This window comes from Panthera uncia, chromosome C2 (assembly GCF_023721935.1).
Source record: "Panthera uncia isolate 11264 chromosome C2, Puncia_PCG_1.0, whole genome shotgun sequence".
NCBI classification, from domain to species: Eukaryota; Metazoa; Chordata; class Mammalia; order Carnivora; family Felidae; genus Panthera; species Panthera uncia.
This window is the reverse complement of record NC_064810.1, coordinates 58,682,653-58,696,304: the sequence shown is the minus strand read 5'-3', so window position 1 is coordinate 58,696,304 and position 13,652 is coordinate 58,682,653. Positions and strand designations below refer to the sequence as shown.

At 36.8% G+C, this 13,652-nt stretch overlaps 1 protein-coding gene across 5 annotated transcripts in view; it reads left to right on the top strand.

Moving 5' to 3' along the window:
• Positions 1 to 13,652, top strand: part of SPICE1 (spindle and centriole associated protein 1) — a 57,707-nt gene that overhangs the window by 21,839 nt on the left and 22,216 nt on the right. For 4 of the 5 annotated variants that reach the window (XR_007457267.1, XM_049628190.1, XM_049628188.1 and 1 more), the window contains exons 7-10: positions 1,921 to 2,036; positions 12,002 to 12,192; positions 12,352 to 12,489; positions 13,060 to 13,325. Coding sequence is in view for 4 of the 5 variants with exons in the window: in XM_049628190.1 (XP_049484147.1) it covers positions 1,921 to 2,036; positions 12,002 to 12,192; positions 12,352 to 12,489; positions 13,060 to 13,325 (711 nt within the window). In the remaining variant the exon portion in view is untranslated. The remainder of the gene's footprint in view (positions 1 to 1,920; positions 2,037 to 12,001; positions 12,193 to 12,351; positions 12,490 to 13,059; positions 13,326 to 13,652) is intronic. The other variant, XM_049628191.1, reaches the window with a different exon arrangement.

Below are 13,652 nucleotides of genomic sequence, written 5' to 3'. Positions count from 1 at the left end.
GAAACCATTAATTAATTAATGATTAATTCATTAATGATTAACTCATGAATCAAAATGTTTAGAATTTTGAGATGGGACACATTTTTTAAAAGCACTTGAAGAATTTAATACTAAAATAAAACAACTTCGTAGAACTGATTAGGACTCAATACCTGTTTAATGCAATTTCCTAGGTTATGTATATGTCCTATGAAGAAAAGGAGAATCATCAATTAGAGGGTTGATCCTAGGGAATTATAAGGTCCAAAATCATAAAAAACCATGTTAAGTATTGTTTTCTATTTACAAAGGCAGTTAAGTAAAATTACACGTTTTAAATAGCCAACACCCATTAGCCGTATCTCTAGCCAAAAACCATTATGTTTCGGCATTTACTAAAAATGTTAGCTTTCAGATATCATGGTCTCTTTTATGGGGATGGGGAATTGGCAAGAGCTGATATTAGAGAGACAGGGAGGAACTAGGTAGTGAAGGGCTAAGGAACCAGAAAGTAAGAGTAGAGCCACCAAAAGATTATAGGAAGAGTAGAGTCATGATGAAGTCGACTGTAGAGTGAAAGATGGGTTTGGGAGGGAGGAGACTGGTGAGAGGATCTGATTAGAAGACTCAGGATAGAATTTATTTACGTATGTATGTATGTATGTATATATATTTATTTTTGAGAGAGAGTGTGAGCAGGAGAGGGGCAGAGAGAGGGAGACAGAAGACCCAAAGCAGGCTCCACACTGGCAGCAGAGAGCCTGATGTGGGGCTTGAACTCAGGAACCGTGAGATCATAACCTGAGCTGAACTTGGATGCTACCCAGGTACCCTAGGATAGAATTTTAGTGAGAAGTAGTGGGAGCCTAACCTAAGCAGTGGCAGTAGAGAAGGAGGTAGGGGGGAAAAGGGATAAATTTGAGAGATTTTAAAAAGGAATAGAATTGGCAGGATTTGGGAGCTGATTGGATGTGATGTATGAGAAAGAAGGATACCTCCCAGTTTGCTGGCTTGAGCATATCAGTAGATAGTGATGCTGTTCATGGTCTTAGGTAATATGGCAGGAACAAGGCTTCTGGAAGAATAATAGGAGAGGCTTAGGAAGATGACTAATTTGGGACATGTTTATTATATGTATATAGGATGTCTACTAGGGATATCTTTTAGGCAGTTGGATATAATTGCCTAGGGCTCCAGTGAAATCTGGGTAAAGGTAGAAATTTGAGAATTCACAGTATTTTACTTGTGATTGCAGCTTTGGAACTACAATCATTCAGAAAGGGAATCAGACGAGAGGAGAAAAGGTCCAAAGGGAGGACCTTGAGTCCCATTAGATATTAAGAAATAGTAGAAAGAAGAACCAATAAAGGAGATTGGGAATAGAGAAAAAAAAAAACAAAAAACAACAGGGAAATCTGGTATCATGCCAATTAAAAGGAAGAGTGTATCAAGAAGATCTTGAAGGGAAGAAAGGAGTGGTAATTAATGTCTAATGAATCAAAGAAGTAAGGGAAGGCAGAAACTAAAAAAAAATAATCTGTTTGATCTAGGAACAAATCAGAAGAGGATGTTGACCTTGTAGAGACCAGTTTGAGTGGAATGGTAGGGCAGAAGCAAAGTTGTAGGGCACAGATGGTAAATGGGAAGTGGGGGGCGACTCTTTCAAGAGGTTTGGTGGTGAAAGGGAGAAGATACAATGAGAGAGACTTGTTCACATTTAAATGTGGATGAGCTGAAGCCTGTACAGAGGGAGAGGTTGGAGAGGCAGGAGATAGAACGTCATGGAGTAGAATGGAGGTGAGAGGGTTTAGGTTCTAGAGCACTTGTGGAGATGTTAGCCTTAGAAGGAGGGACCTCTCAATTGTTACGATAAAAAGAAAGAAAGGATGAGTGTATATATAACCAACTTGTATTTTTATTTTTATTGTTACGTTGAGAAAGGCTCTTAATGAAGTAGATGATGAAGAAGAAGAAGGAACTGTTAACAGCCAGTCTGGAGAAAGTGAGAATGAATTGGATAACTCTATCAACTCTCTGTCAAATACGAATGTAGACAGGTATGTATATGTGGCATAAATCTCTACAGTGCTTCCCTTTCTTCCAAGTATACTTCTTTTGATTTTCAGCTTTATTGAGATATAATATAATAATATTATATATATATTGACATATGTTATTGACATATTATAATATTGGGTCTATTTCTGGATTTACTATTCTAGTCCATTGGCCTTGTCTCTCTAGTTATGCTCTAATACCACACTATTTTAATTAGAGTTTGTGGTGTTTGAATAGACTTGCCTCGTAGCTGTTTTTTAATTCAGAGTTTTCTCAATGATTTTTACATGTTTATTTATCCATGTGAACTTTAATATCAATTTATCCAGCTTCATAAGAAAAGATTATTGGTATTTTTGTTCTTTTAATAAATTAACTAGGCAGGGGCGCCTGGGTAGCTCAGTCAGTTGAGCGTCCGACTTCGGCTCAGGTCACGATCTTGTGTTTTGTGGGTTCAAGCCCCTTGTCAGGCTCTGGGCTGACAGCTCAGAGCCTGGAGCCTGCTTCTGATTCTGCGTCTCCCTCTCCCTCTGCCCCTCCCTCCCCCTTTCCCCCTCCTTCCCCTGCCTCAAAAATAAAGATTAAAAAAAATTTAATAAAAAAATAAAATAAATAAACTAGGCAGAACTGACATCTTTATTATGTTGGGTTTTACTATCCAGGACAAAGTATATTTTTCCATTTGTTAATGTCTACATTTTTGTTTTTGCAGTGTTTTAATATTTTTCTTATATAGATTTTGCTCATTTTTTGTGGTTTATCCCTAAGTAGTTAATGTTTTGTTGTTGTTGTTATTCTCTCAAATGGGATTTTTCTCTTCCATTATACCTTCTAAGTAGTTGTTTGTGTTTACGAAGCCTGTTGATTTCAGTGTGTTATCTTGATATTCTGCTAACTTATTGAATCTTGGTTGAGTTAGTTTTAGCATTGTTTTTTTAGAGTTTTCCAGGTATTCCATCATGTCATCTGCAAATAGACATAGTTTTATATATTTTCTAAGTGTTATATCTCTAGTTGGTTTCTTTTGTATATTGCAGTAGCTATAGGACAGTATTAAATAATAGTGGAAATAGTGAAAAAAAAAAATAGTGGAAATAGTGGGCATCTATGTGTTGTCCCTGATCTGTGAAAGTGACTCTTTTGTTTCCTCTTAAGTAAGGTGCTGGTTTTAGAAGTGAAGTTTTTGAAAAAAAAAAAAAAAAAAAAAAGAAGTGAAGTTTTTGTTGTTTTTGTTTTTTGTTTTTTAACAATGCTAAGGAAAGGTCTATCAGTTCTTATTTTGAGGTTTTTTTTTTTTTTTTTTAAATCAGGAATGAGTGTTGACTTTTTCAAGATCTATAGAGATAATCATGTAAGTTTCCTGCTTTAGATCTATTAATATGGTGCATTAGATTATGGATTTTTTAATATTGAACTATTCTTGCATTACTGAAATAAATTCCACTTGGCCATGGTGTATTCTTTTCATTATTGTAGTGTTGGATGTTGTTTGTTAATATTTTATTTAGTATTCTTGCGTTACTATTCTTAAATAATATTGTCTATAATTTTTTAAATATGTAATATCAGATTGAGGTAACAATATTATACTTGATTTCATGAGAAGCATCCAGAACATTTTCTAATTGTTTAAGTCCTAAAACAATTTATGTAGTTTGGGACCCTGTGTTCTTCAAAAGGTTTGTAGAATTTCCCTGTGAAACTATTTGAATGTGGTGCTTTTTTGTGGTGAAGTGTCATAATAACTTTTCTTCTTCCATGGAGAGTGGATTAAACTTTCTACTTCTACTCAAGTCAATTTTGGTAAATTATATTTTCTTAGGAAATTATCCATTTTTTGTAGGCTTGTCAATGTATTTCCATAGAGGTGTGCAAATAATTTCTGTACTTCTAAAAAATGTCTTTTGCTTTTGTGCTTATCTCCCCTTCTTCATTTCTTTTTGTCCTCCCTCCCATGTTTTACAATTAGGTTAGTTAGTGGTTTGTCTATGTTGTTAAATTTTTAAAGAACCAGGATTTTGATTTATTAATTAGAGCTACTGTTTTTCTGATGTCTTCTTATCAATTTTCACTTTTATCTTCGCTTCTTTTAGTTTTCTTTCATTTACTTTGCTTTTTTCTACTTTGCTTTCTTTTGCAGTTGGTAATTTAATATATTTATTTTCATACTTTATTTTTAATTGATAAATACGTTTAAGGTTCTGAATTTTATTCTGGTCTGTGCTTTAAATGTGTAACATATATTCTAATACGTAGTGCTTTATTATTTTAGAAATTAGGTAATTTCAGTTTATATTTTTTCTTTTGCCTAAGAGTTGTTTAGTAGAAGGTTTTTTTTTTTTTAATAAATTTTTTTTTTTTAACGTTCATTTATTTTTGAGACAGAGAGAGACAGAGCATGAACGGGGGAGGGTCACAGAGAGAGGGAGACACAGAATCTGAAACAGGCTCCAGGCTCTGAGCTGTCAGCACAGAGCCCGACGCGGGGCTCGAACCCACGGACCCTGAAATCATGACCTGAGCCGAAGTCAGACGCTTAACCGACCGAGCCACCCAGGCGCCCCGTAGAAGGTTTTTAAAAAATGTTTCCAGACAGAGGGGCTTCTTTGTTTTTGGTTTTCTTATTTCTAGTTTTATTATACTCAGAGGGTGGTTTATGATATTTCTACTTGTAGAGCTTAATGATGTTTTCTTTGTGGCCTAATATATGATTAAATTTTTGTGAATGCTCCATTTGTGTGCTTGAGAAGAAGGTAGATTCTATATTAACAAGGTGTAAAGTTCTATATGTATATCCATAAAATTTACTTCATTGATTATGTTGTTTACTTTTTCTGTGTCTCATTTTTGCCACAATGTTATATATTGAGAGTAGTGTATTAAAGTCTCTGTTAGTGTTTTCTATTTTTCTTCGCATTTGATGTTTACGTATATTTAATTCTCTTTGTAGTTGAATACCTTCATCCTTGTATGGGTGACTGCTGTGTTTTTTGGTACATGGATATCCAGAAGTCTTGTATCTTCATTGTGAAGTATGGCTTTTAGCATTATGAGTGTCCTTTTTCATATTTAATACCTGTGGCTTCAGTTCTACTTTGATATCAGGAGTGAAATCTCTGCCTTCTTGCTTCTAATTACCTGGTTCATCTTTGCTCATCCTTTTATTTTAGCCTTTCTAAATTGTTGGGTGCTGGGTGTGTCTTTTATTTTCAGCATAGAGTTGGGTCTTGCCTTGTTAGCCAGTTTGAGAATCTTTTTTTCTTTAATTAGTAAAGTAAGCTTGTAATATTTATTAATATGGTTGATGTGTTTGATGTCAACTTTGTCAGATTATTTTATAGTACTATGGTGTTATACTGTAATTACGGTTTTCTTTCTCTTTGTGATGTTTTCTCTGTTCTCTTTTTTTTAATTTTTTTTTTTTAACGTTTATTTATTTTTGAGACAGAGAGAGACAGAGCATGAACGGGGGAGGGTCAGAGAGAGGGAGACACAGAATCCGAAACAGGCTCCAGGCTCTGAGCTGTCAGCACAGAGCCCGACGCGGGGCTCGAACTCACGGACCGCGAGATCATGACCTGAGCCGAAGTCGGCCGCTTAACCGACTGAGCCACCCAGGCGCCCCTTCTCTGTTCTCTTAAAAATTTCTGTTGATGTCTAGGAAGTTGGTAATTTTGTTCTGGTTGGTTGCCTTTATATCTACCTTTTATAGAGGGTTTCAGTCCCCTATTTTCTTTAATCTTTTGTTGTCTGGTGTGTTGGCATTAAGTGGTATTTTGACTTCTACCTGCTTCCTGTACAACAAATAAGTTATTCTGTATTCTCATTCTTTCCCTTTTCTCTCAGGCCTTCTCCTCTTTTAGCTGCATATTTTTTGCTTTGACAGAACATAAAACATATTATTCTTCCCTGTGTATTGCCATTTTGGTTTTAGTTTTGGAGCTACAATTAAATATAGTAAATGGTCATCATTGGTCTTTTTTTGATGTTTCCCTAGTTAACTCTTGGTTGGATCTGTCAGGGCTCATGCTATAGCATTTGTGAATATAGTATTCCTTGAGTTCTTGAAAGGCTTAAAAGTTTGAGGGACAGCTTGGCCAGATAGAAAATCTTTGATTGATGCATTGTTTCTTTGAATTTCCCCATTTTCTTGAAAATGTTCCTCCATTCTTAGTTTGCTTTGAATGTTGCTTTGACAAGTCTGATGCTCGAATAATGTTCTTGCCCTTATAAATAATTTGGCATTTTTATGTAGGTACTTAATTTCCTTTATATTTAAATTTTGTTTCTTCTGTCTTTAAAATTTAATATTGCTAAGCTGTGTCTTGGGCTTACCTTTCCAGGTCAGTTTTTCCAACACAGCTGTCCTTTTTGTGTATAGATTCAGTTCTTTTCTTTCTTTCTTTCTTTCTTTCTTTCTTTCTTTCTTCCCTTGGATTGTAGTTTCAAATATTAGTTTGATATCATTGTTTTTCTTTTTCAGAGCCTCCTTTTATATACATAAAATGATGTTTCTTGTCTTCTATTTCTAGTACTTTCTAACCTTTTTTATTCTTCTATATATTTTTTTGTTTTCCTATAATTCTTCAGTCTTCCTTATTAAATGTTTATTTAGCAATTCTCCATTGGATGCATTGTAATTTAATCTTTATTTCTGAGTTTTTCTTTTTCTTCTTATTCTTTCCTGAGTTCAGTCACTTCTTATTTTGTTTCTTCTTGGATTTTGTCCATATCTGGTCTTAGTGTTGGAATTTCTGATTAAAGATACATATCTCCAAATGCTTGTTTAAGTATATTTAATTCCATTTAAAGTGTTTTGTCACAGTTTATTTTCTGCTTTTTTTTGGAGGGGAGAAATTTTTATTAGCTGGAATATTTCAATTAAATTTTCTGTTTTGTTATATTGTCTTTGTATGGATATAGACTGTTTTAGTTTGTGTATTTTGTGGAGAGGGTTGGGGGTTTGGGGTAGTTTTTCTCTCAGTTACAGTGAAGCAGAGTTATTTTAATGGGTGCTTTTTTTTTTTTAAGTATCAGTAGGTGGAAGTTGGTTTGTCTTCCAGTACTGTTGTTCTTTTTTGTCTTAAACTGTGCTCCCTAGTTAAATGTGTTAAGATAATACACTTCTTTTTGCCCTCAGCACTCACCTCCTAAGAAGACTTCTTCCTTCCTGTTCACATCAAGAAGTGATGCCCTTCCAAGATAGACCACCTTGGGTTCCATACACTTCTTAGTAGTATTATGATGCTTAGGTTTGGGGTTTTGTGTGTGTGTGTGTTTTTCTTTTCTTTTTAAGTATTTGCATACCTAGAGTATTTGCATATTTTCTTTTTGGAGGTAATTTTGTCACCATTAGGCTCTCAGCTTTCTTCTTTGTGCAGTCGTTTTGAACTGTCCTCACATCCAGCTAGAGTTTCTGACAGGAACTCAGGAAATATCTTTGCTGGAACTTGGTGTGTGTTTTTCTACTAATAAGTAATTTGAAGTTAGTAGTATTTTCTGTATTCCAGTAATGTAGAAGGTATGGGTTATATGCTGTTTTTGCTCTTCCTGTTGCCTTGTCTCGTGGGTTTTGGCATAGAGTGATTCAAATTTAGCTGGTCACCGTTTTCTTAAGGACACCTGGAAACATGTATCATCTTTTAAGCAGTTTTTTCTTTCAGAACCCAAATACAACTAATCTTATACAAATTGCTTTTATTCTTTACATTTGAATCAAATTACTGTTTTTTATTTGGGCAAGGTTAGTTTTATCTCATCAGTTGTGTGAATAGACAGTTTCCGTTTTTTTTTGAATACCTAATATCTCAAAATGTTACTTGTTAACTATTAAACATGAGGTATCAGAAGAAGCATTAGACTTGGAATCTGGAGGGTAAGCCTTGGGTTATTTAACAGTTGGATAATCTGTAAGTTTGTATTTCCTCACTTGTAAAATATGAGGGTTAGAACTCTAAGGTGCCTTCTGGTTTGAAAATTTCTGTAAATATATGTTCCTGTGTGGTGTAAAACAACAGAAATTTATTCTCTCACTGTTCAGGAGGCAAGAAATCTGAAATCAGTTTCATCGGACCAATCAAGGTTTTGGCAGGGCTACATTCCCTCCAGAGCTCTAGAGGAGAATCTGTTCGTTGGCGCTTCTAGGGTTTTTTTGTTTTTGTTTTTTGCTTTTGTTTTTGTTTTTTTATTATTTTTAAAAAATGTTTTATTTACTTTTGGGGGGGGGGGCAGACAGATGATCTGAAGTAGGCTGTGAGCTGACAGCACAGAGCCCCATGTGGGGCTTGAACTCACAAGCCGTGAGATCATGACCTGAGCTGAAGTTCAATGCTTAACTGACTGAGCCACCCAGGTGCTCCTGCTTCTTCCGGGTTTTGATGGCTGTTGGTCTTCCTTGGCTTGTGGCTGCATCATTCCAATCTCTGCCTCTATCTTCTACCTTCCTCTCTTTGTATGTTAAAGTCTTCCTTTGCCTCTCTTGGACATATCTTCAGGTTCTACCATAGTGCCCCCAGTGGCCCACATGCAAAATTTATAATTACCCTCATTCCAGTATTCCCCAGTGTCTCAGCATGAACTCAAGTTCAAAATCTCCTCTAAATGTTATCAACTCAAACCAAATCTTAGCATTTAAAGGAAGTATGGGTGAGCTCTGAATAAGAGCCATCCTGGGCCAGTATTCCTCTCTGTGGATGATCCTGTGGAATTAGAAAACAAGCTATCTGCTTTTATTTATTTATCTTTAAATGTTTCTTTATTTTGACACAGAATCCCAAGCAGGCTCCATGCTAATAGCACGGGGGTCGATTTCATGAACCACGAGATCATGACTGGAGCCAAAATCAAAAGTCAGACACTTAACTGACTGAGCCACCCAGGCACCCAAACAAGTTATCTGCTTCTCAAATGCAATGATGGAAGAGACATAGGATAATTATAGACATTGCCATTTGAAAATCCAAGGAAGAAAGGGGTCACCAGTCCTAAGCCACTTTGAAACTCAGCAAGGCAAATTCCATTAGGTTTCAAAGCTGGTAATAATCTTTTGTGACTTGAAGCTTCACCCTTTGGGTCCATGGCTCTGTCCTTTGGGCCTGTGGCTCTGTCCTTAGCCTATGCACGCCTTTATACCTGCAGCTCTGGCTTTGAAGTCATTCTTCATTTTCCTTGAAGCCCATGCTTACACCAAGTAATTTTATCAGCCTGTTTGCTGACTATAGAATTTTGGGAGTTTGACACCCTTCCTTCACTTTATCCTATCTCTGTCCCTTTCAGTCCAAGCTGGCAGTATTTCTGCAGGTATAACATTCTCAAGAGACTTTATGGGTCTCTTTTGTATGTTGTATGCCATTAGATAAGAGGCCTTCCAGAGATCTTTCCTGGATAATCCCATCTATATTGCTGGCCTCTGTTGAGATCATTGAGGGGATCCATGAGTCAGATGCCTACTCTTTTCATATTAGCAAAGCATCGTTCAGCCATGCACTTGACCTTCTGTCCAGGGTATGCTTTCCTAATAGTGTCTCCTAATTTGAGCATCTTCTGCATTCTGGACAGGCTGAAAATTTCTCAAATCATCAAGTTCTGGTTCCTTTTGGCTTAGTAGTTCTTCCCTCAATGTATTTATTTCCTCCTGCATTTCACTCTAAGTAGCAATAGGAAAGCAGGCTGTACCTTCAACTCTGCTTAGAAATCTCCACAGCTAAATATCCAAGTTCATTGCCTACAAGTTCTGCTTTCTACACAACTCAGCTAAGTTTTCTGCCATTTTATAATAAGGATTGCCTTTCTTCCAGTTTAATAACATGTTTCTCATTTCCTTCTGAACCCTTCCTCCAGTGGTAGGGTCTTTAATAGTCATATTTCTACCAGTATTCTGTTATGATGATCGAGGCTTTCCCTACCATGTTCCTCACTTCCTCCTGAACCCTCAGTGCTGGGGTCTTTAACATTCATATTTTACGAATAGCCTATTTAAGGCAATCTAGGATTTTTCTGTCATTCACCTAAAAATTCTTCCAGCCTCACTGTTTTCAAATTCCACAGCTCCTTTCACATTTTTAGTATTTTGTTACGCTAGCACCTCATATCCAGGTACCAAAGTCTATATTAGTTTTCTGTGGCCACTTTAACAAATTACCATAAACTTGGTGACTTAAAACAACAGAAATTTATTCTCTCACAGTTCTAGAGGCCAGAATCTGAAGTCAGTTTCACTAGGCTGAAATCAAGGTGTTGGTATGGCCACATTCCCTCTGGATACTCTAGGGAGAAATCCAATCCTTGCCTCTTCCAGCTTCTGGTGGCTGCTGTCCTTCCTTGGCTTGAGTCCACATACCTCCTGCCTCTGCCTCTGTCTTCACATTACCGTCTCTGTGTCAGAATCTCTACGTTTCCCTCTTATAAGGATACACTTGATTTCATGTAGGGCCCATCCAGATAATCCAGGATCATCTCTTTTTCTCAGGATCCTTCTTAACTTAATCACATCTGCAAAGGCCCTTTTTAGTCAGATAAGGTAACATTCATAGGTTCTGGGGATTCAGTTGTTAAGTATCTTTGGGGAGGCCATTCTTGAACCTACCATAAGTAGCATTGTATCATTTTTCTTATTATTTCATATAACCTGACTTTTAAAAGTATAAACATTAGAGACAGTGAGTTCAGATTGGTTTGGACTTTCCTAACTTGTGCAGAAATCTCATTACAGCACTTTTCTTAGGATTTATCCTGAAGGTTGGACTTAGAGCTAATACTGTTTTACAGAGAACTCTTTCTGATGCTTTGATAACTAGCCCCCTTTGAATGGATTGCATTATAGGCCTTTTGCTAAATATGTTTCGTAGCAACTAATGTGCAATGTGCATAATTTGCTTGAAGGCAACTCCCTTAGGTTGACATTTGTGGAGCCACTAAATAAGATTTCCCTTTTCCTCTTTTTTTTTTATAACAGTTTTATTGATTTATAGTTCACATACCATACAATCCACCCACATAAAGTATAATCAATGATTTTTAGTATATGCAGAATTGTGCAACCTATAGTCAATTTTAGAACATTTTCATTACCCTAAAGAAACCCTATATTCTTTAATAGTCAAACCCCATTTCCTCCCAAGCCCTTTAGCCCTGTCTGATCTATCAGATTAATCTATTTTCTATCTCTATATATTTGCCTGTTCTGAACATTTCATATATATGGAATCATTCAATATGTGATCTTTTGTGTCTGGTGTCTTTTACCAAGCATGTTTTCAAGATTCATCCATGTTGTAGCATGTATCTTCGCTTCATTCCTTTTTATGGCTATGTAATACTCCATTGTGTGATTGTAGTACGTTTTACTTTTCCACTCATCAGTTGGTGGACATTTGGGTTGTTTCCACTTTTTTGTCTCCTGCCTCTTCTAAGCCTCCGTCCAACTGAGAAAAAGACAAAGGAATCAGGTGATTGGAGATAAAATATCAGCCTTATCAGTACTAAAGATGATTATAGCAAAAGGCTTAGTGCTCTAACTCCCTGTACTGCAAGCTCTTCCATTCCTTCCCCTGCTCCCAGAGACTCAGGGCAGAGTCTGCTCCAGTCCCTTCAGTTCAGCGATGAGCGGAGGCTATGTTCTGAGGATAACCTTCACAGGAGAGAGAAAATAGAAAAGACCAAGCCATGTATTTTCTCTGGGAAAGAGGGAGGAGGATGGGGCCCATATCACCGAAGTCCAGAAAGGGCAAATTGCTCCTGTGATTAGGAGCCATGTAGGTAGGAAACTGGGAGGAAGATGGAATGATTTCTTCTAACACTAAGAAGACTGGCATTTTAGTCATCTGTCTTATAAGTTGAAGAAAATGTATTTTTTCTTTGATTATGAAGTATTAAAAGCTCCATCAAGCAAATATGTAAGCAGTTGAACAGTTTAAATGACAGCATTTATTAATTTTAATGTAGCTTGTTGTCTCATAATTTATAGGTTCCTCCACCAACTAAAGGAAGATAATTCTGACTTAATTAAAAAATTGTGGACTGATATTCAGCAGAAAATAACAACACAGTCACAAGTAACAACCCTTCCAGAAACTCCATCATCTGCTCCTCCATCAGGGGAACAAAACGGTTTGCTCCCCCATTGTCTTACTTCTCCCAGAACAGTGACTTGTTTTAGTATGTTCTTTTTTAAACATAGCAATTTGTAAAGCAATGGTATTTAGTCTTGACTGTCTTTACCTAATTGAATAAGATACTGATAGATCTGTTAATTGGAATGCTTAAAACTTTTTTGTTGTTCACTGGAGATTCTTTTGGAAATACTTTTTCTTTTAGCTGCTCTGAATGCTACCAATGCTGTCAAGAGAATCCACACCAGGCTCCGATCTGAAGAATCTACTGAGACTCTAGACTCAAGCTATGTTGTGGGACAAGTGCTGAACTCAAGGAAGCAAAAACAGTTGTTAAATAAAGGTTCAATCCCTTAATTTGCCAAGATGAATTAGTAAACACATAACTTGATACAACTTCTTTAATCTCTTAGTAAAGTTTTTCCCCTTAAACTCATCCAGTCAGAGCCAACTGATTAAGACTTTGTTGAATGGTGGCTAAGAAATGTTCTATGCCATGTAACTCTGTAGAAAGATAGTTTTAGTGTCTTTGTTATACACAGTGTAAACCTGTATGGATTTTTATGACAAAATGGTTATAACTTCTATACAAACCTTTTATAGGGGCGCCTGGGTAGCTCAGTTGGTTAAGTGTCCAACTCTTGATCTCGGCTCAGGTCATGATCTCACGGTTTCATGAGGTCAGGCCCCACGTTGGGCTCTGTGCTGACAGCATAGAGCCTGTTTGGAATTCTCTCTCTCTCCTCTTTCTCTCTGCCTCTCCCTGACTTGCACTGTCTCTCTCTCAAAATAAATAAATAAGCATTAAAAATTTTTTGTTTATAAATTGTGAATAACAGTCAAAGGTTTCTCTAGTAGCTTTCTGGTATAATTTTTCTTGGTCTTATAATAGAATGACTTCTCTCATTATCAGTGAAAGGAAAACTGGATTCTCATGCTCCTTCCAAGCAGAAAAAGAGCATACTAACAGCTAGCACAGCCTCCACAGACTTACCAAATAGCAATAATTCCAGCCTGGATGTCCTCAAACACATGATAAATGAAGTGGAACATGAAATGGAAGAATATGAACGGTGTACAGGACGTGAGGTCAAGGGACTGCAAAGTAGTCAGGGTCTCACAGGCTTCACTCTGTCTCTGGTGGGCTCCCTCTGTCGCCTGGTTCGGTACCTTAAAGAGGTAAGAGCAAGAAGTTATTAGAGTCTCCTCTTCAGGGTGCGGGTAGACATGCTTAGAGTTGTTGTTTTTGTTTTTGTTTTTTTTTGTTTTTGTTCTACCCTTAATTTATTGCAGTCTCCAAATGAAATATAGTCAAATCTGAATAGCTTTATTTAAAATATCTCCGCATGGGGCGCCTGGGTGACTCAGTCGGTTAAGTGTCGACTTCGGCTCAGGTCATGATCTCGCAGTTCGTGGGTTCGAGCTCCGTGTCAGGCTCTGTGCTGACAGCTCAGAGCCTGGAGCCTGCTTCAGATTCTGTGTCTCCCTCTCTCTCTGCCCCTTCCC